At 38.8% G+C, this 21,365-nt stretch overlaps 4 protein-coding genes across 5 annotated transcripts; 2 read left to right on the plus strand and 2 right to left on the minus strand.

The window, feature by feature from the left end:
• Nucleotides 1-345: 345 nt before the first annotated feature.
• On the minus strand, nucleotides 346-15,983 carry LOC135164237 (histone-lysine N-methyltransferase trithorax). Its single transcript, XM_064124390.1, has 6 exons — nucleotides 15,089-15,983; nucleotides 11,662-13,902; nucleotides 11,399-11,569; nucleotides 4,169-10,810; nucleotides 3,699-3,845; nucleotides 346-3,612 (listed from the first exon to the last, which is right to left on the minus strand). The coding sequence occupies exons 1-6, from the start codon at nucleotides 15,254-15,256 to the stop codon at nucleotides 3,439-3,441; spliced, it is 9,543 nt and encodes a 3,180-aa protein (XP_063980460.1). The 5' UTR covers nucleotides 15,257-15,983; the 3' UTR covers nucleotides 346-3,438.
• Nucleotides 15,984-17,121: 1,138 nt separating this feature from the next.
• Nucleotides 17,122-17,728, plus strand: LOC135164255 (U11/U12 small nuclear ribonucleoprotein 25 kDa protein-like). The gene is made up of 2 exons (XM_064124429.1): nucleotides 17,122-17,369; nucleotides 17,446-17,728. The coding sequence occupies exons 1-2, from the start codon at nucleotides 17,160-17,162 to the stop codon at nucleotides 17,704-17,706; spliced, it is 471 nt and encodes a 156-aa protein (XP_063980499.1). The 5' UTR covers nucleotides 17,122-17,159; the 3' UTR covers nucleotides 17,707-17,728.
• On the minus strand, nucleotides 17,707-18,952 carry LOC135164254 (distal membrane-arm assembly complex protein 2). Its single transcript, XM_064124427.1, has one exon. It carries the CDS (start codon nucleotides 18,782-18,784, stop codon nucleotides 17,951-17,953), a length of 834 nt encoding a protein of 277 aa, XP_063980497.1. The 5' UTR covers nucleotides 18,785-18,952; the 3' UTR covers nucleotides 17,707-17,950.
• A 702-nt stretch (nucleotides 18,953-19,654) lies between these two features.
• On the plus strand, nucleotides 19,655-21,306 carry LOC135164257 (dynein light chain Tctex-type). 2 transcript variants are annotated; one of them, XM_064124432.1, is made up of 4 exons: nucleotides 19,657-19,917; nucleotides 19,995-20,133; nucleotides 20,201-20,366; nucleotides 20,853-21,306. In XM_064124432.1, the coding sequence occupies exons 2-4, from the start codon at nucleotides 20,113-20,115 to the stop codon at nucleotides 20,999-21,001; spliced, it is 336 nt and encodes a 111-aa protein (XP_063980502.1). In that variant the 5' UTR covers nucleotides 19,657-19,917; nucleotides 19,995-20,112; the 3' UTR covers nucleotides 21,002-21,306. The 2 variants fall into 2 exon arrangements, with proteins under 2 accessions (XP_063980501.1, XP_063980502.1); XM_064124431.1 differs by having other exon boundaries at nucleotides 19,655-20,133.
• The last annotated feature ends 59 nt before the right edge of the window (nucleotides 21,307-21,365 follow it).

The following is a 21,365-nucleotide window of genomic DNA, read 5'->3' on the forward strand; positions in this document are numbered from 1 at the left end:
TTTTTCGCAACATAATGCAGTAGTATAATTAATTTCAACACAAGAGCACTTGGCACTGCTGTGGGAATGGGCATAAACAGTGTTAAGAAATGATAAGATTCAGCATTTTGTCCTGAAACTAATTGCAAAGTGTTGATATTTGAAACACAAATGTGATATCAAGGATTTCTCTCTCCTCCAGAGTTCATTACTTCTCTCGGTTTTCCCCTGTTGATGCGATAATCAATGCCCGACTTTTGCATCACAAGATAGTACTCGTTGCACATGCAATGGTTTTATTAATAGAACTGAAAAAAAATTCGATTGCATGAGTCATTACAGTAGTGGATTGAATAAAGAAACGAGTTGTTTTTATATATATATTCCATTTGTGGCTTTTTATTATTGTAACAAAACATTTAATTAGAATGTTGTGAGTTTCTCGTGTAAACATGTCTCTGTGTGATGAAAGCGGCTAAATGTGTTGCTAATGCAGTACGCATAATATCTTTCAGGCTAATGCAATACGATTATTCAATAGTTTTCTACTGTAAAGTTTTTGACATTTGAAACTTTTCATACTTTTTTCGTCCTTTAATTACACTATTCTGCGTGTTATTTATCAATAGTAATTTTTGTCAGCTGATGTGGACTATTTTCATGGGTTTAGAGAAAGATAAATTAATGAGGTCGATTGTATACAGATAACTTGTCATCGAAAAATGAATTTATACTTCTCTCAAAATTAATCATTCGAAATGAGAAATATTTTACAAACAGCCGTTGATCTCATAACTCTCATAATTTTTCATTCGTATCCCTTTTTTTACTATTCACAAAATTCATCATTTTTCGGTTAAATATTTCAATCAGAATGAATCCATTGGTTACTGTCAGATTTTCTCTCCAATTTAAATTTGTAGCACACGTAGGATCCAATATCATATCAATAATAGGGGTATATAATAAATTTTGTTAATTTTCTAAAAAATATATCTCGAGCTTAAGATTTTTATGACCGATAATCACAGACAATTTTTTAAAATTTTGTTTTTTTTTCGTCTCTTGTTAATACGATTATGTTTTTTCTATGTCCAAATATTTTACAATTTATTCAAAACGTTGGATAATTTTTTTTTACACTCTGAAATAGATTTCATATTTCACATTGAATTCCTCGAAAACTTCATTAATTTTTTTTCTCACACTTATGTATTACTTTTGTGTTATCAAAGTTTATTAAAACGAGTAGAGCAAAGAAAAGAATATTAAGCAGTGCTAAGCACAAATTACACAAGTGACGGGGTGAATTTTCAATGAGTATAGAATTCTATTATCGTTTTTTTCGTTCCATGCACACTGTTTCTTTCAAAGATAGTTGATGAACGTTCCAGTGAAAGACAATCAATGAATGAGGAAACTGGAGGATTCGTTGCTACTCTTCTAATCTTCGTGACAAGACATCGTCAAACAGGAAATACGAACTCTTATTGTTTTGATTATTAAAATTGAAACGAAAAAAGAATATATATCTAATTATTAGATTCAAATTTTCCATGCGCACATTCGCTCACGTTAAAATCCTGCTGTTACATTTTTTTCATTTTCCTCTCTTACCTCCATTTTATAATCAATAAATATCAATAAAATATCTAACATTGCTTTTTACATAAATTTACCACCTTCAATTTTTCTCTCTTTTTCGTTATCGATCCCACTCTTTATAGATTGAAATGGATCAGTAATGTATTAACAATATTCATTTGCTTTTCATATAATTATTATGAATTATTTTATAGTTAAAATAAGAAAAAAAAATTGGAGAAAGAAATGAAAATACCTAAAAAAAATGGCAATTTCTCTTGACCAGAACAAGTTTCCATTTTTTCCTCTTCGTTTTCACAACAATGCCTCACGTCCATTTTGTACCAAACCAGGCCGATTAAAAAATTGTATCATTTGTTCTATTTTGCTTCCCTTTTTACCTCATCAATTGAGACGTGGGCCTTAGAAATAATGTTCCTGCCATCATTTATCCATTTATATTATTTCGTTAATTAAATAAATTTGCAATAAAATCTTCGTATAACGATTTCTTTTCACATACTTATTATTGTTTTTTCTTCTTTTCTTTTAATTCATTGTTTATACTTCTTGCCTCACTCGCAATTCACTTTCTCATTATCAAATACTTCACACTTCTCTCATTCTAGGCCATTTTTTCTTATCAAATCATTCAAAGTGCACTTGACGGTGTCTATGGAGCACCAGAAATTTAAGGGACATTCTACATCGTCATCCCTCGCATCTCGTCACTCAGTTCATACTTTCCCTACATAATTTTTTTCCTAGGGAAAATACAGCGATATATAATCGACTACAGCTTTATATTCTCTCATTCAAATGAACTTCACTATCATATTCACTATTTCAGAAAATAGTTGAAATAAGCTGTATTAATATTATTATCGAAGTTCAGCATGTAGATGAACAACGAATTCAAGGCAAAATTGCATAAAACCTAGAATAAGTTTCAAGCGTGTTAGATTTATTATCATCATCTCAATATTATGAAGAAATAATTTCTTAATTATCTCAATTAAATCAAATGAAATTTGCATGTCAATCATATGAACTATAATGCTGTAACGGAGTCATCCACTTTCAATGAAAAACATGAAAATAAAGTAGCAATTCCACCAGTATTACAAAATGGCTGGGTCGCTTGTCAAAAACGATAAAGCCAATGGCCAGCAACAGTAAACTGTCGTTATTTTAAATTGATATGCATGATCAATAGAAAGATGACTTTGAAAGTTTATGGTTAAAAAAATGTTGAATAAAAATATATATAAAAAAAAGACATGATTCAAATAGAGTGGAAGCACAATAATGCATAACGTTCCAACAATTTCATACTCCACAATTAAAGAATTAGAAATGAATTGATTGAAATGCCCACTTGCAATATGCACCGTTTAATTTTATCAATCAAAAATGACCATTTTACTTAACGACGTATATATCATGATATCATATAAATATATTAAAGAAAGGCGAATATTGCTTTCTCCCTCTTTGCTGAAGTATCTGTTTCAAGCATTTTAATTAATGCTGACGGTTCTCTCCTTCATTACAGTACATTTCGTTCTTACAGCATTCATAAATTTTACATTCAACTTTTAATAGTTTTTCTTCAACTTACACTATACTATACAAGAGGTTATGTATAATTAAAAAAATGGGTGTGATTTTTTTTCACTCGGGAATCTGGACTTAATGAGAGATGCTCAATCAAAACTATACACAAAAATGTTGAACGAGAAAAATAAAAAGACTATGTACCTTGTTCCTAAGGTTTGTTCAATGACATTAAAATTCTTAATAGTGTTTTTTTGTTAATTGTTAAGTCTGTATAATACAATATTTTTAGTTCCCATGAGACGGTTTCATGGAGTCTCAATTAAGGTATTTTCGACATTTCCGTGATCCACACGTACACGGTATTTTAATATCCTCAAACGGGAATTTGTAGTCGTAAGTTAATTCTTCTCCTTGCACGATGCGGCGTAACGCAAATATCAATATGTGTTTCTTACCTAGTATATCGACGACTCTCGAGTAGCAATTTGGCTGTAATGTATTGAAATTGATGAATTAGGATTAATTAGAATGATTCAGACCAATTTTTATCCCCATAAATGAACTGGTATAATTACCTCGCAAGAATGATTTATAAATCTGGCGGCATTGCCTTTCATGGTTGCATCGACAACTAGATGATCATCAATTTTGAACATGTAACAGCCTATGTGTTTACTGTCATAGTATTTCTCACGTTTGTCGGTCAACGATGCCCGAATTACCTATAATGTGCAAAGAGAATTATATTCAATGCAACGAGAAATTCAGAAATGAAGAAGACTCCTGGCAGTTCAATTAAATGAGTAACAGACCAGCGATTTGGAGAAAGTTGATTCAATTCCCACCTGGGATCTTCATATTTTTTAAACATTAATTTCTTGGAAATTCATAATTTTCAAGCTGGTGATGTGGAACTATATAATCACTGAGAGATTTTTTCCGACAGAAATTGTTTATTAAAATATTCCCATTCCTCTAAAGATATTTTCAGAGCTTGACGAATCATAAACTTGATATTAAGATTTCAATAAGCAATGATCCTTACCTCGCCAGCATATTCAATGACCATTTCTCCAGCCTCAATATCCCTCAAGCAGAATAATCCCCTTCCATGAATATGCGAATAATAAACACCGACAGATTCTTTAGAAGTCTCCTTCAGTATCCTAAATCTCATAGCCATCGGTAGATTTGTGCTAGCAGCCTTTCTCATTTCATTCTCAGTAATAGCAATCATGTCTGGTTGCTGCCTATGCCTGGACGCTAGCCAGCTGAATATATCGTGGACTTTTCTTCCCTTGAAAGGCTCAGCACGTGCAGCACCACTGTCCGACTCAGTGAGCACGTCATCGTCCAATACTTTAGGTGGTGATAAAGTATGAAACTTTGGTTTATACTTGGTGCATCGATTGACCCCAGACAGTTGTTCAACAAGATAAACAGTAGCATTATTATCGAGTCCAAGATCTTCAGTGAGAGGATTGTGGGCAAGTGGAGGAAGATTGTGAGACTTTCGTGCTGTCTGCACAGCTTGAAAAACTGTCTCCCAGACCTCAGCCATTGAGGAAGCAGTATGGGTAAAGCCATCCTGAGATTTAATTTCATACATCAAAGTTGGCCCAGTTTGTTTCGGAGTATCAGCAACTGGTGGCATAACTTTAGTTGATTTTGCATTTTTCGCCACAAATCTCGGCTTCTTCACCGCCACTGGAGGTAGTTTAGGCTCCGGAAGATTTGATTCCTTGCTGACTAATTTAGGTTTTTCTTCAATTTTATTGGTTTTCAATGTAAATGTCTTTATGGGTAATAACTGGAGGGATGCTATTTGTGGGGTTTGTTTGGACGGAAGTATCTCTATTGACGTGATTTTCGGTGTACCCTTGCTCTGAGATGTGGATTTCATATTGTGACTGATTTTGTAAGAACCGTCTTGGAGTTGTTTCTGAAGGACAATCTTTAACGATGGATTTTTCAAATTATCCTTGTCGGTATCTACCTGGAGATTTTCCTTCGATTCTTCAATCTCCTCGGGCCTCAGTTTAATCGGCACTTCATCACTTGTGACAACTGTAATTTTTTCAACGTTCACTATTTTCTCTTCCTCAAACGGCTCCACATGCAATTTTTCAAACAATTTCTCCTCACTTTCTAATAGGTTCTTTCCCTCGATAATATTTTCCACGATGCATGGCTTTTCAGGAACTTTTTCAATAATAAAAGACTTTTGCAGAGGGCAGGTTTTATCGATAGTATCGCTAGCAAAGGATTTAATGGGCTCTAATATCGACTCCCCTTCTGCACATTTAATCACTGGTTTTGTCGGCTCTGCAATGACAATTTCTGGCTTCTGCACTGGTTTAACAACTTCCTGTTTTGGTATCATTGCCTGCATCGGCAAAACTCTATTCATCGGACGTGTAGGTGGCACAACAGGAGAACTTTTAACTCCATAACTGGATATTAACGTATTGTCATTACTCGTTAGTCCAGTGCTGTAAATATTATTGTGCACACCATTAATATCAAGATTCAATCGATTCAATTGTATATCTCTATGTGTGATACAGTGGCTGGAGAGCGGTGGTATTTTTGATGATATACTGGATTTTATCATGCTCGTATTTTCAGACACGTGCTTGGAATCGAGGTAGGGACGTGTACTGCTGTTAATAGTTTGTTCAGTAGCGTAGAGGGGCTCCGGTATCTTCCATTGGCCGTGACTTGGTTGCGTCATAGCGTGAGCGATGGGACTGGGTCGAACGGCTACTCGTGGTATTGTTGGTAGGGCCTGCTGCATTGAACGAGGTGGCGAAACTGTTCTTGTTTGAGGAATGAATGGCATCTGTTGTATTGGACGTACTTCTGGTGGTGGTTGAACAAGTTGAACCGGTTCAATAACTGGAGGAGGTGGATTACAATGAGAATTGCCTGGTGGTCGTATAAATGATGATACTTGATCGTGGGATTGAGGGAGAGTTGGGGGTAGATTTGAAGGTACACTGATTTGAGGAGTTGGAATGGACTCTGGAGCTGTGGGATTGACAACTACGTAGCCACCAGGGATATTAGGAACACCTGGAATGCTCTGAACCGTTTGAACAGCCGGCACATTGGATACGTTAGGAACAGTCTGAACATCCACCAAAGGCTCCATCAGTTTGGAGGCTTGAAACACTTGAGTTGTCGTCTGATAACTGCTAGCCAATACCTGAGGAACAGCCCCTGCAGCCATAAATTGACTCGATGACATGACAGTATTGCTGACTATTGTTTCGAGGCCATAATACATAGGCTGACTGGAGACGAACATGCTCCCTGTGGAGTCTGTGAACATCTCTAGTGTTGGAGTTGAACTCAAAACGAGTTGCTCTGAGGAAATAACTCCACACTGAATAGCACTGGGCTGCTGTTGAATTATCGTCCCCAAGACTGTTGGCTGAGGTTGAGCTAGTTGGACACTAGGAAGTACGGAGATTCCGCCGTTCTGAAGGGCTAATAAATTGTCGGAACCCGCTTGAATATAGGCACCAGGAACCAGCTGATTAGTCGTAATGAATTGAGGTTTGTAACCAGTTTCTTGACCACCAATTGCTGTTATATATTGAACATTTTGTCCTGACTGTTGCTGAAGAGTTTCAACATAAGACATCAGTCCAGAACCGGGCACTTGTTGGAGGATCACGGTTGGGGCGGTTGGTCTCTGAGGTTGTTGTAACTGAAGAACTGGAGTCGCGCTTTGCATAGTTTGATAACGAACTGGCCCAACTTGCTGGGAAACTGAGTTCCTCATTACCTGTGGCTTTATCATCTTCGTTCTAGGCTTAGGGGTTCTTGGAGACTTGGGTTTTGAGATTTTGGGTGACTGCATATTGACAGAAGTCCTCTCAGCTACTCCACATGCTGCCACGTTCATTGATGGAGCATTTGGAGATACCTGAGGACTTGGAATTGTCTTAGTTATTCCAGTTGGTGATAGATTCGGTGTTGGTGTTCCCTCATTTGGTGTAGGTGGGTCAGATATATCTGTTATTTGCACAGTGCTCTCTTGTGGTAATACTGCAGAATTAGGTAAGGTTGTGGTTGTTCTTGTATACTGGGTCTGAACTATTACTTCATTGGACGTTAATACTGTTTGATGGACAGTTTCAACAGTTGAGTGAGTATGAATTTGGGGTGTGATTAGAGCCTGAGCTATTGGTTCAATCTGAATGGCTGGATGTGGTGATGGTACTGATGCCTCTAGTGGTGAAGTAACTTGAATGTCTGGATATTCAGATGTCATAGTACGACCTTCTGATGGTGACATTGTGATGAATTGAGGTGACATTGATCCAACGCTGTCTGAAAACCTTGAATTTGGTGATGAACCTTTATTATCGAGTGTCTCGGAGTCACTGTCACTCATTGTTACAATATCACAGGTCATCAAGTGACGATTGTAACTGTCCTGGGTTCGATAAGTGCACTGACATCGTTTGCAGGTTACTGGACCACCACCAAGCTCTGCTACAGAAGTGCAGGGCAGTATTGGTATTTGTTGAGTGTTGTGGGAGCTCTCCTCATCACTCGAGACATCATCAGCGCCGTCCAATTGAGGAATTTTAAAGCTATCGTTGCTACTTTCATCTTGTAGGAAGGGTTGTTTATCGTGTTGTACATCATTTGAAGAGAATTCCGGATGCGGAGTACTGTTGCCTCTAAAAGAGAACCATAAATTGCTGTCCGATGATGTTTCATCGTTGGTACCATCTATCTGCGGAATTCTCTCCTCAATATTGTATTCGGGAGAACTGCATTCACTGGCACTACTTGGATCCGCTGGACCGTCCACTTGAACTATTCTTGGCTGTTGTCTTGTATGCCAAAGAAGCCTTTTGTGATCTTTGTTGTTTTCTATTATACTCGGAGTATTTGCCCTCCCAACTGTGAGCATGATACTCTCTGGAATTCTCAGCTCATGGAACATTGATGTTCGCTCATTTTGAGAATCCATTACCATTAAATTAGTTTCACCAGCTGGTCTTGATGTTGGTCCAAATCGTGGTATCTTTCTTCTCTTCATTGTTGGTCCATACGTACCATCCAATTTACAACTCCAAGTTAAACTGCACGATCTCTGATGATGCCTTTGGCCTCCAACCATCAGTGGATTATTGGAAATCACCTCGGACTTTGATCTCTTAAGTTCCCTGCCACCCATTTTCTGACTCTTTGAATTGAGTGAATCATCCATGAAATCTTGGACACATCCTTTGGTCTCTACATGCAGCCATAGATCATTCTGAGATAACTCTGATATTGTCGGATCGATTTTGGGAATTTTATTTTCCGTGGGTTTTATGATTTCATCAACTTCAGATGGCAGTATGTCATCCTTCAGTAGATCATTTCCAAAAACCCCGTCGTTCCTGATATCCATCGCTAAAAAATCCTCATAGCTCATCTTTGGAAAAATGTCCTGCATGGATATCCCATCCAACAGATCATGTGGCAAATCCTGGAAAATGACGTCTGTTATTTCAGGGGGAAGCAAATCAGTGTTGTTTTGCTCAGCCAGGTTTTCATCAACTTCTTTATTGTAAACCGAATCAATAACAGCATCCAGAGTTTGCTTGACCACCAGCTGCTCGAATTTCTGCCTCTCCTCTCGCTCCAATTCCTTGGAGTGATCGATCGTTACATTATGCTCAGTATCATGAGTTACTTCAGCAGTGCAATGCTGAATATAAGTTCTGATATAGTACTTGACAATCTTCATAGGATTAACAGTTGACCAATATAACCTTGAACATTTGTAATTTGTTGGTATAATTTTATCGGGAGTATCAGAGAACTCAGGAACAATTACTCCCAAACAGTCGATGATCAGCGATCCAATCATAACTTTGACTTGATGAGGATCAACAAACTTTTTCTTCTTCCTGTCTAGCTCAACATAAACCAATCTCTTCAACTCAAAATCATCATCAGTGTGAGAACTTTTAGGAGTACAATTACTCAGATGTGATGCGCAGAATATGGTCTTATCATCGTTGAAACCAAGACCAACATTTCTGGCACATGGAAAATGATAAGTAGTCGAGCAATTTTTAGCGCAACATCCAACACTTGCACCTTTTTTACCACACTCCGAGCACCTAATCTGTTTTCCCCGCGATATAGCACTGTGGACATTCTGCAGAGAACCATCAATTTCCTCAAACACCTCATTCGACCAAAGAGCACAATTAGAATGCACCCATTCGTTCTGTCCACAGTACAAAAGTCTACCCTCTTTCGTCCCCTGTCCATCCCCCAGACCCTTGCAGAGTGAACAAAATCTCGTGTCATCAACAGTTATGTTGCTGTACAAATTTCCAGTTTTCGCTGCTATTGCCTTTGGAGCTTTTAACACTTCCTCCTTCCACGTTTCTAAGATGGAGTCATCCAGTTTAGAGCAGAATGGAGAATCTAGGTATTTCAATGGATCTTTCAACGGTGTCGATAATCCACTTACAGAGGAACTGATTTTCGATCGTTTTGGGTCAAACCAGGGAAAAACTTCTTGGAGAGATTTATGATAGGACTCGATCAGATCATCCGCCCCAGCTCTGTTCACCACGTGCTCCATGTCGCAGTGGAATTGAAACAACGATCGGTATTCATTGCCATTAACTTTCCTCTTGACTGACATCAATGTTGGTGAAGGTCGTGCTAAAATCTGCTGTTCTGAACAGTGACACTCTCGATTCTCACAAGCACTTGACGATTCTTGGCTTGAACTATCCTCCTGAGCGTCCTTCGGCATGATGCAGTTCTTTACTCGCACTGAGCACTCCTTGAGATGAAACTTCTGTTTCAGTCTTCTGAGGCCTCTTCGAGGAAAATCAATGGGTTGATCATCAATTTCAAAGTCAAACCTGCTTAACGGATCGACCTTGGGATCTGTAATGAGTTCCGACGTTTTTTCCGTATCCTCAGCATCATCAGCGATATCTCCAATGATTTTCTCATCTGAGAAATCAAGCCTCCTGACACTGGCCGAAGGCTTACAAAGGCATTCTTTCCTAGGACTCCATTTCAATGCGGCACACATTTTACGATTTTTACTTAGAGCTTTGATAACAGAGATGAAACCGGCTTTAAGTTCACTCTCAATAGCATTTCTCCAGACTGAATTGGGATTTGGAGAGCACTGGCTGCAGGTGAATTCTACTGAATCTGGTAGATAACTGAGAACTTGATAAAACTCATCCGAGAGGCCCTCGCATCTCGCATGAACCCAACAAGAGCATTCGTTGCACTCCATCATTTTTGAGTCAAAATCGTTTTCATTGTAGCAACGTTGGCATAGAGGACAGTAGTTACCCTGTTGTCGAAGTTTGAAACACATAGAGCATAATGGAAGATTTCCGACGTACACGTTTACCCCTTCGCTGCCACAGCTTTTGCATTTGACACAGCTCTGACAGACATAAGGTGTATCTGGACTGTATAGTCTTGCATTTACACCAGATTTTGATAAACAGGCGTGATGAAATGACTGACGACATCTGATACAGGACAATTTCGGGCCGACTCGCAAGTGACATGTTTGACAGATTGTACAACGTGGACAGCACCAGTTAGGTTGGGCACAAGCGTTCCATTCACTGGGCTCCAGGCAGAAAGCATGGTATGGTTCGCAACAACATTGACAATGTATCAACTGTGAATGAGAAAAAAATGAGTTTATATTTTTGAAAAAAAAATTCATTAAATTCTTCTTTGAGGTGAGCCGAGGGTGAAATTTACAAGGCTTCACTCGGCCTTAATAATCATTGAGCGACTTTTGAGATATGAGGAGACCGTACGCGGATAATTTGATCAATTTTCTACTTAGTTAAATTTTGTGATCGTCACCCATATTTTTAACTTCAATGCCACCGATTGCCATTAGAAAAAAATTACAATTGGAGGACGAAACACGTGAAAATGAATTTCTTCGTCATTTATATTTTCTCTCGTATATACAAAGTCCTTCCATGGCTCTGGAGGCCGAGCAAGGACGTTTGAATTGTACCAGTCTTCCCTTGAAAGACGATAAATACATTCAAAAACTTTGATACCATTCATCTGGTTATTATTACTTTTTCATCATGTAGTCTCGAAATTTGAAAAAAAAAACCTGAAAAAGTGAATGGAGTCCTCCAGTTGTGTCTACCCATTTCACTTGATTACAAAAAAAAATACACCTACTGCTTCAATGTTTTTTCACCACTTTCTATAGCATATAATTAAGTTATTAAATACTCACCGGTTCTTTTCCCGCACTCCCACAGAGAAAACAAATAGCAGGAATGTGAAAGTTCTCAGATCCAATGAGTGCAAAACCTTTGGCACCAACTTCAGCCGGATCATACTGCTCCCAAAAGTCTATCGATATTGTATGAGCAGTATTGACGGTTGGCTTCGGTAATGCCCGCACCTGTTTTACCAAAAATAACAGTCTTAACATAGATCAAATACCATGAGAATAATTCCTAATAATATCACGAGATGATTGTTAACGATACTTACCACTTGATGATTCAGTGCCAAAATGTTTTGTTGATTTTTGCTCCTTTTTGCGTACGTTTGTTGTACGTTATTATTAGAATTAACGTTGTTCTCTTGATTAGCCTTTTGTGACTCTTTAGTAATTTCCTCTCGTTTATCTGATTTATCTTCGTCTTTTGATGTTTTGGGGACAGTCTTGTTGGCATCAGTCTCGTCTTTGCCATCACCAGACGGAAATGTTGCGATTGGTTGACCTAAAGCAACACTTGCACTTCTGCAAACGTGCTTAACACGGGGACCCTTAAGATCGACCCTCTGTCTGACAGGTGGTGCTTGCGAGCTCTGACTGACAACTGGAGATGGTGGAGGCGAAACAACTGGATTTTTAGTTCTCTTTCTAACTTTAATCCTGCTATCTTTTTTCCTCTTTTTCCCTGGTGAAATTATTGAAGAATCAAATGTTCCTTGTTTTATTGAAGAAGATCCATTGCTGACGCCCTCCTTAGAAATTTCAATTCCATTCCAACTCATTGCAGATTTAAAGAGATTCTTCTCCAGACTGTCCTCTGCTGACCAACTCATCGACCCAATGGTTTTCTGTCCCAGTATTTCACTATCATCCTGCCCTAGAGATCCCAATGATATTACCGGATCCCTCATCAAGGGTGGAAGAAGTGCATTCAGCCCGGCTTTCAATGTTGTCGGAATGTGGTAGCACTTCAGACACATTTTCAACCAACAAGCTGGACATCTGGCCTTGTAAACACACCTCATCAGATTCCATTGCTGACTCCGTACGACTGGTGGCACTAAACATAGCCCATCTCCTTTGTGACACTGAAGTATTGGGAGAGAGTTGTTACCAGTCTTTGCACATGCCTGTCTTTTGATCATTTTGCTGATGAATTTTCTGCAGGACTCACAGCTGTGAATTCCAAATTTTCGTGCCTGCTTGACAAAACGATAGAATCTAACGGCACCACAAACCCCACATTTAACCGTGCCAGTTAGTCCTGAATTTGTCTGATTACCAGGTACATTTTGGGTATTCGTCACAGAAAATGGACCCTCCGGACCGCCTGAATTTTTATTATCCAGTTTCAGTCTTGCTTTACGAAGGATTACTTTACCACCATGGAACTTCATTCCGGTCCACTCTGACTGTTCATCCTCGCTGCGATTACTTTGATCAGTTCCACTCTCTGATAATTCACTGTCAGAGTCAAAATCATCTCCATTCTCTTCTTCAACCTCTTCAGATTCCTCCACCTCCATTTTTTCCACATTTGTGATGGAATCTTCGGGACTGATGTTTGGATTATCTGCAGACTCTGAACAATTCTGGACCATTGATACCTCACTCTGTGCTCCTGACCTCGTCTGAATCCTGGAAGACTCAACAATTGGAACATTTGAATCAGGAAGAGCTTTTTTAGGAACTGATAATTGCTTATCACTGTGGATTGTTTGATTCAATGTGATTTTGATTTTATTGGAATTCTGTGTTTTCCTCTCCTTTTGCGATCTCGTCTCTCCCAAGCTTTTTCCATTCGCAAGATTCACCTTTGCTGAATTTTTTCGCCACTGTAATTTCGTTTGTGTACCCTCCTTGTTTGTTTTTTCAATATTCTCTGTATTACATCTCTTTTCCGCCACAATTTTAACTTTTTTCGTATTCTTACTGTCATTCTCGTTGTCAAGACTAGTACGTTCTTCCAATTCCTCTATGAATCTTTTGTTTGGCTTTATTACCCTTGACGAGTGTGCACTGCGCATTGGTAGAATGAATTTTCTCACATTACTAGCTTTATCACTCGCTGGCGAACTATTACCACGATTGTTCGTACTGATATTGAATTTTGCTCTTTGTAATAAACGTTTTGCTGTACTATTTCGCAATTGTCGGGTTCTTTGATGACGATCCAAGATATTGTTAACTGATTTTAATACTGGCGTACCAACGACAGTTTTGAATCTAACACGTTTACATACTTTTGGCTTGTTTGATTTATTTTTCACCTCTTCTTCATCATCATTCTCACCAGTTGCGGCCACATGATTATCTGGGACAACTTCAGCCGATAAATTCTCATCGGTTTCCACTGTTTTATTTACAGATGGTTGCAAATGTTTTTGGGAATCCAAAGTGACATTGGTGGGATTTTTTTCACCATTTTTATCGTTCTCGGGCTGTTTAGTTTTTACGTACGACACGGACAGTTTTGCCTCTTTGCTGCTGAAGCCATGAAATGGTGAAGGTTCCTGAAAAAAACAAATTATCCATGAGACCTTCAATTTTTCAATTATCCTTAGGATCACAATTGTGCAAAAATTTTATGAGATAATTTTTGGGTCACTGTTATGTAACTATATAATGTTTTAAGGAATATCCACTAATTTCAAGGAAAAATAAAAGGGGGATTGTCTTTTCTAATGAATTAATGTTAAGGGACGCTCGCACTCATAATTGTTTAGCCTGCAAAGCTTGACTCGCTAATTTGTTTGCAGAGAACCTACCGGGAAATATTCAATAATTTTGGAGGTCGTCTCATACTACAGGTGAAAACTTAAAGGAAAACGGTGGTATTCGGTTACCCCTTAAGAACTATTTGAAAGATTTATTCTTTGGAATATAAAGTTAAAAAAGACAAAAGTAAAAATACATGTGTATTTATGAAGACAAAGTATAATTCAATTTAAACGCATCTCGATTGTTCTGTGAAATGAACTGTTGATAGAACTTATGACTTCAAATTTCTGAAGAGCATTCAATCATTGTTACTAACTTTTCAATCCTATAAGCTAAAAAAATTAATATCAGGTCAATCTCTAGTGCACGAAAGAACGCATGAGAGACCAAACCGAGCACTATTTTTTCCAAATGCATAAGAAAAATAAAAAATAAATAAAACATGAAAAAGAAGATTCAGTTTGCTGAAGACTAAGTTCGACTTTATTAGAACGCCAACGATTCTTCTGTCAAACTCTTCGCAGAGGTTATGGTCATGGTTCGAACTTCTCGAAAGATCAACTCCAGATTTGTAAAAAGTATTGATTCATCGTCTCAACTGCTTCAACCCTAAAAACGCTAAGAATCTTCAATAATTCCATTCACCGGTGGCCGAAAAAAAACGTAAAAAGGTAGTACGACGTGATCGTCATGATTCGTCACCAGTCCAAGGCCGCCCATGGGGATCTAACCTTTTGGAGAAAAAATATTCTATTCGTCCCGCTGTCGATTGTGCGCGTCTTACGACGGTTCAGCACAACGATGGTCACACATAGCGACAAAATAATAAAATATAGACAACAAAGTAGATATTGGAGCGGAGAGACGCTCGAATTGATTGAACCGGCTGTGGGACGCCTGAACAACAATGGACGACAATAAGAAAAAAATACACACACACACATACAGGCACACACATGCGAAAAAAAACATGCTCACCTTCTCATTGTCACCAAGTGTTTCATTCGCCAGGGAAAGTCCGTAGTAAATGTTTTCGGCAACAGTGACGGAATCAGCAGTTTGGTCAGTATCAGGTCTACCAAGAACCTTGATTCGCTTTCTTGTTACCGTCTTAGGCGGCTTGCCGGGGAACTTGGACCTTCCCATGTTACAAACGCCAAAAAAAACAACCCCAAGATTCACCAACGACCATTTACAAATCTCCAAATTATATTTTAATCCAAAATATCACCCAACACTCACTATTTCGCATCATTATTCCACCCTCTCTTCACTATATTCCACATTAAACTGCATATGTATGAATCCTTTTTCCCCTCCGTAATATACGCCTTTCGATATTTACTTGAGGTCGAGAATGTTAAGGATAGGCGCGCACACACAACACAACTAACAACGCACTGATGAAACGAAACGCACACACAAGTTTTATTCCACCACTCCGACATGGAAATAAAACGATGTAGAAAAAAAAAACACTAAACGAGATGGAGGAAGAGTGAGATGGAGCTAGGGGGTGGAGAGGGAGAGTGAGTGAGAGAGAAAGAGTCTAGTAAAAGCAGGCGCGGGACGGTAGCACTGGTCGGAGCGTAGTAGAGTTACTGGAGGTTCACTAATACAAACGCCCAATCTTCTTTTTTTTTTACACAACGTCAACGTAATAAGGCTGTGAAGTTTCCACCTATATACACACTGCTACAGTGTGTGTACGATGGAATCGTTCGGTGGATGGGGCTGGGAGGGGAGAGGGGGAAGAGACTGTGTATGTTCGTACAAGTCCGGCTGTGTCCGTATTACCGAATGACGGCTGCTGCGAAATAACGCGCGCACAGTACTTGTCAAAAAAACCCCCCCAACGAATAAATACGATGGAGAGAACTCGAGACGCCAAGCACCACCGACCATTGGCCATGGATTAAAGAGATGAGGGGCAGTGATGAAGTGGCGGCGGTGGGGGCGGCGCAGGGGGGGAGGGAGAGAGAAAGAGGGGCGGCGGGAGAGGGGAAAAGACTTTGCTCACTCGAGTAAAAATTTCAAGCAGCCGACCCGAGTGAGATCGCTCTCGACTCGCTGGCCCCTTGTTTATACCTGTGTGTATGTCACACATGGATAAAGTGGGTATAATCGAATGTAAAAGGTGCGCCGGTAGGGGGAGAGGGGAGGAAGGCCTCACTCGCCTCACTTGATTGTGTTTGACGACAGGCATCTGGGCAACGACGAGGTAGTGGCACGCGTAAATATATCAATGCTCAACCAGCGCCATCGTGTTCAGATAAAGAGCTACAGTTTATCCGCTTAAAACCTCACTCTCTCTCTTCCAACTACGAGCGACCCGGCAATTTTGTTTTTATTCGTTTTGTTGGTTTGGTCCCTGTGATTTCACTTACCCTCTCCGCTACGGAGAGCTGCGCACATTCTTGCGCATAATCGACGTTGTATGGATAGTTCCGGCTTAGTTAATCGAGCCACATCGTTCTCATCTATCTGCACATGCCTTTTTTTTTGCTTGGGTTATTCGAGTGGGTCTCTCTTTTTGCGCCGATATTGTTCTCACTCTCGAGTTGTCGATGCGACGCTTGACATTTGCCCTCGTAATTATTGATTTTTCAGGTTTTTAGCGTCGCGGAGAGTGTAGGGGGGATGAGGGTTTGCTGTTTTTTTTTCTTCATTGTTTTGAACAGGTGTTGCCGTTGTTTCGGAATAATGAACAGGCTGATCTTAATCGTTATTGATATTTCCAAATTTTGCATTTCAGTTGGGGTCGGCGAGAGAGGGTACGGACGACTTGCATGAGACATAAAGCGTCATTTCCACTGCAAGAAAATCAATAGTTCTTTTTTTTTATTTTTTAAGGACATTTTTGGGTTTGGGGATTTTTAGGTAATGTGTCACGTGGTAGCGGCCGGGCCATTAGGGTTCTACCGCCAAATTTGGGGCTATAACTCATGCGCATAACGAGAAAATGGGGTTGTAAAGTTCCCCGATAGGTAGCGCTCGTACTTGTACCAAACATTTTGCAATATGCTAGGTGAAAATATTCCACAGGAAAATGAGAGACCTGAGAATGGAGTTTAGTCATGAGGAATTGGTGAATTTAACGAGGGAAGCTATTTATAAAATCATCGAGAGTGATCCATTGTTTCGTGGACTTCCGTCAGATGCAACAGTTGAGGAGATAAAAGCGCAAACTGCAGTTGCACAGGGACAGGCAATAACTGTCTACTTGAACCGAGGAAAACTTCCAAGACTGGCCATAGTGGTAATTATGCACTTTCCTGCGCGAAATATTTTTTCAATTAAATTGAGATGATAACTTGAAATTATTCTGTTTTCAGATTGCACCACACAGCACAACAGTACTTGATCTCAAGAAAGCAATTGAATGCCAAACAAATTTATCATTGAAACGAGAAAAAGTTCATAAGAAAATAAGCTGGAAACACGTGTGGAAAAAATACCACATTTATTTCGATCAAATTCCCCTCAATAACGATAAAGAAAATATAAAGAGTTACGGAGTAGCTAACAAAGTTGAACTTCATTACAGAAAACGTCTTAGAGAGAAAAATAATATTTGTCACAGTGTAAGAAATTGATAATAAATTCGATATAAGTTTATTCACGATCTTCGGAATCTTATTCAACATTTAATACCATATTTACACGAAGCAAGAGGCTACACAACATTTAAATATATCAATCACTGAGTGTCTGTCAGGGTCCATTGGGCACTACTATACTGACTGAATTTTTCTAAATTGAACAAGTCATCGCAGAGCCAAAAAATAATAGCAGTTATGCTTACACCCACCACTTACTCTCCTTTTTTGGAGTAGCACATCAACTTGCGTTGACAGTTGATTCATCCGCACTATTGGGTATCTTAATTTCCAAGTTTAATTGAGGTAGAGCTTCTTGCAAGAGTAGACAAGTCAATTCGAATGCTGCTCCATGTCCCCAATTCGTGACAATAAGTTTTTTGAGATTCCATGCTCTGTAAAGTCCCTCTAATCCCCTTTCAGTGATCTGCTCGTTCTCAGAGATGTCAAGAATCTCAAGATTTGGGCAGAGAGCGACGAACTTCTCCAAACACCACTCATCGAAGTATCGACAGTTTCTAAAAGCCGCTATTTTCAGTCTTGGGATATTAGCAAAGTTGTCAAGACCTTCGTAACATACTTCCGTTCCACTGGCATCAATTTCCTCGAGGAACCAGGTGGGATCGAACTTACACGGCAGGTCCACTGCCATGTCAGGTAGCATGTACTCCTTGGAACCCTTTCTCCGGATTTTTCCATTTCTGTGGAGGAGGAAGTGAGCAAGAGCCAAGTCATTTCCCAAGATTTCATGACGCTCTGCAATGTACCTCTGACTCCACCTTAGGTACTCTAATTGCTTCTTCCTCCACCAAGCGATCCAGTCCGTCCACTTTAAGCTGACCTTATGTTGAAAGACACCCAGTTTGCCGATATCAACAGTGACGAGTTGCACAGCGTGGTGCTCTGAGATCATGGGTGGTTTCCAAGCCTTCAATTTCTTAACTTTCATAACTTTTGCCTTCTCGTCGTCATCCATGTCTGCCCAGCGTTCACGATCGCTCGGGGATTCATTGTGGTATCTTCTAATTATTTGAGAAAGGTTGAACGTCTGACGCCTCAATGATAATCCAAACATTGTTCAAAGGTTATGTTATTAGGTTGGTTGATGGAACAAATTTGACAATAGTCTGAATGGAGTTTTGTTTATGTAATTTTATATCTGCATTCAATTCACGGAATTGGAGGTTATGGTCGGCTATGGGGGGCCGGCAGCGTGCAGATTCTCATGATCAGAGATAGATGACGGTCTCATCGTTGCTTTTCGAGTTTTCCATGATGTTTTCTGCTTTACCTTCGAGAATTCGTATGTAGGTTGCCGACCGCTGATGGTGTTTGGCAAAATGCATTCCACCATTGGAACAAGGAACGCTGTGATCACTGTCACGAGTCGCGAGTCACTGGTAAAGTAGAATGGAGAGAAGAGGTATTGTGAAACCAAAAGCAGAGGTAAGCACGGCGTCCCGAGGTACTTATACCTTATTTTGGAAAAGAGGATAGACTAACGTAGAATCTCACGTCAATATTATTACTGACCCCACCGACGGAAAGCGCCACCATCTATTCTGGCAGCTGGCAGCGAAAAAAAGATTTGTATGTAAATAGCCGTCAAGTGATATCTTTTTACAAAGTGAACTAATTCTGTCGTTTGCATTAGGTTTGCATATGTTTGTATTGAGCTTATACTGTTTCGTTAGTTTCTCATTTATTTTTAAATAAATCGTATAGGTAGTGACTTTTGTGAGTCACATCTTCCATCAACCAATAATTGGACAAATAATAAATTATTCAACTGCAAACGATGCTCTATCAATATGAAGTGAAACCATTGAAGAATATCCATTTTTAATAATCTGTTAGTCAAACTCATATTTAATTCCTAGTTATTCATTGAAAATAGCATCAACTCAGCATAAACGGGTACAAACTATAGAATTCATTCATTTATCGACAAGCAATCACCTGCATGTCGGCTATCTACATGCGAATACTGTAGAAATCAACTGATTTTTAAATTTACGTGTAAAATCTAATGATTCGTTGGTATTGTTATTCGAGTGATTGTAGATTGTGTCGTTCCTGGATGAGAATTCGTCTGGGAATAGATGGTGAATGCTGAGGTTGATTGGTGCGGCTACAGTGGGACCTTGGGCGTTTGTGGACTTTAAACGTGTCAAACTTATTTATTTTCAATCCTTATATGGAATAAAGGTGTGTTTTGTTTCTCAGAAGAACTTCTAGTGTCGTTTAATCCAAAAGTGAAAATAATTTGGGATTTTCTCCGATAGCTGAAGGATTAAACAAAATCGAAGGTGCTTTGGTTCAGGCATAACCAAGCAGGTGTAGGTGTGAGAGATCTGCTTTCTGGGAAATAAAAAATTGAAGAGGTTTTGGAAGGATTTAAATATGGAGGACACACAGGAAGAAGTAAGTGATTCCAATGAGACTCTTGTCATTAATTTAGAATTTTATGAACTTCTTTGTTTTTTGACAGACACAATTTGTTGTTGACGATGTGAGCAAAATCATCAAGGAGGCTATTGAGGTATCCATCGGTGGTGATGCATACGCACACAATAAAGTTAGCCAGTGGACGTCGAACGTAGTTGAGGGATGTCTAGCAAGCCTTACGAAATTGCAAAAACCTTATAAATATATTGGTATGTATCTGTCATAACTCAAACAGTATTGCAAACACAATTCACTAAGTAAGATATGAAATCAAATAAAGTTTATAAAGTCTGGACGGTTGGTTCTTAAATGTCTGTACTTAGGAATGTGTCAATGTCTGGAGTCACGTGTGTGCTGGATTTCTTTTTGAGAATTCATTTATGACTTATCTGGTGGATTTCATGATATGCTCTCTGAATATATTTTTCAATGAGCGTGGTCTGTTGCCACCAATAATGAATTAATGATCTGAAAATAAAATCAATTTTCTTCATCCGATGCAAAGTTAGATGCTCCATCTTGCAATATTATGCAGATTTTTTATTTTCTATTTTTGTACCATAATGGATTCAGCTAACATAAAAAATGAATAATATTCGAGCTTAGATGATAACAAATTTGAAAATCACAAATCTATCTCGCCCCATATTCCCTATCTACAGCTGTAATTCTTTAACAAATTTCTTTTATTGTAGTTACATGCACGATTATGCAAAAAAATGGAGCAGGATTGCACACAGCGAGTTCGTGTTTTTGGGATAATGCAACTGATGGCAGTTGCACAGTACGTTGGGAGAACAAGACGATGTACTGCATCGTTTCTGTCTTTGGATTAGCTATTTAAAAGTTTCTAGTCAGCTTCCAATCAAGCCACACACATTGTTGAGGCTCTGCAGAATGAACGCGCATTGAGTGAGATGAAAAATTGGGGTCTACGACGCTTCTAATGACTACTCTATGTAATATAGATATAGATATTCCTCATTTTTCGTTGTCAATTCGAAATTGTTTCACCTCAATTTGCTCCCAATCAAATTCATATCGATGCTGTTGTTTTGAATAAATTGCTCTTGTCTAATTTATATTTGCTACACTTTTTGTACTATTCACTACTTTCATTTGTGAGTAATAAAAAATATATTTAATTTATATCCTTTCATATTTCATTACAATAGGCAGGCTTGATGTAGAACGTTGAAAAAAGGAAT

The sequence above is a fragment of the Diachasmimorpha longicaudata genome, chromosome 7, assembly GCF_034640455.1.
Source record: "Diachasmimorpha longicaudata isolate KC_UGA_2023 chromosome 7, iyDiaLong2, whole genome shotgun sequence".
Taxonomy (NCBI): Eukaryota; Metazoa; Arthropoda; class Insecta; order Hymenoptera; family Braconidae; genus Diachasmimorpha; species Diachasmimorpha longicaudata.

What these genes read in the sequence shown, in the direction of transcription:
- LOC135164237 (XM_064124390.1), bottom strand. Translation starts at nt 15,256, where the DNA reads ATGGGAAGGTCCAAGTTCCCCGGCAAGCCGCCTAAGACGGTAACAAGA. An exon ending in TGGCACTGAATCATCAAGTG is followed by an intron (nt 11,570 to 11,661) that starts GTAAGTATCGTT and finishes TTGGTAAAACAG; the next exon opens with GTGCGGGCATTACCGAAGCC. An exon ending in GGAGTGCGGGAAAAGAACCG is followed by an intron (nt 10,811 to 11,398) that starts GTGAGTATTTAA and finishes TCTCATTCACAG; the next exon opens with TTGATACATTGTCAATGTTG.
- LOC135164255 (XM_064124429.1), top strand. Translation starts at nt 17,160, where the DNA reads ATGAGAGACCTGAGAATGGAGTTTAGTCATGAGGAATTGGTGAATTTA. An exon ending in TTCCAAGACTGGCCATAGTG is followed by an intron (nt 17,370 to 17,445) that starts GTAATTATGCAC and finishes TTCTGTTTTCAG; the next exon opens with ATTGCACCACACAGCACAAC.
- LOC135164254 (XM_064124427.1), bottom strand. Translation starts at nt 18,784, where the DNA reads ATGTTTGGATTATCATTGAGGCGTCAGACGTTCAACCTTTCTCAAATA.
- LOC135164257 (XM_064124431.1), top strand. Translation starts at nt 20,113, where the DNA reads ATGGAGGACACACAGGAAGAA. An exon ending in TGGAGGACACACAGGAAGAA is followed by an intron (nt 20,134 to 20,200) that starts GTAAGTGATTCC and finishes GTTTTTTGACAG; the next exon opens with ACACAATTTGTTGTTGACGA. An exon ending in AAAACCTTATAAATATATTG is followed by an intron (nt 20,367 to 20,852) that starts GTATGTATCTGT and finishes CTTTTATTGTAG; the next exon opens with TTACATGCACGATTATGCAA.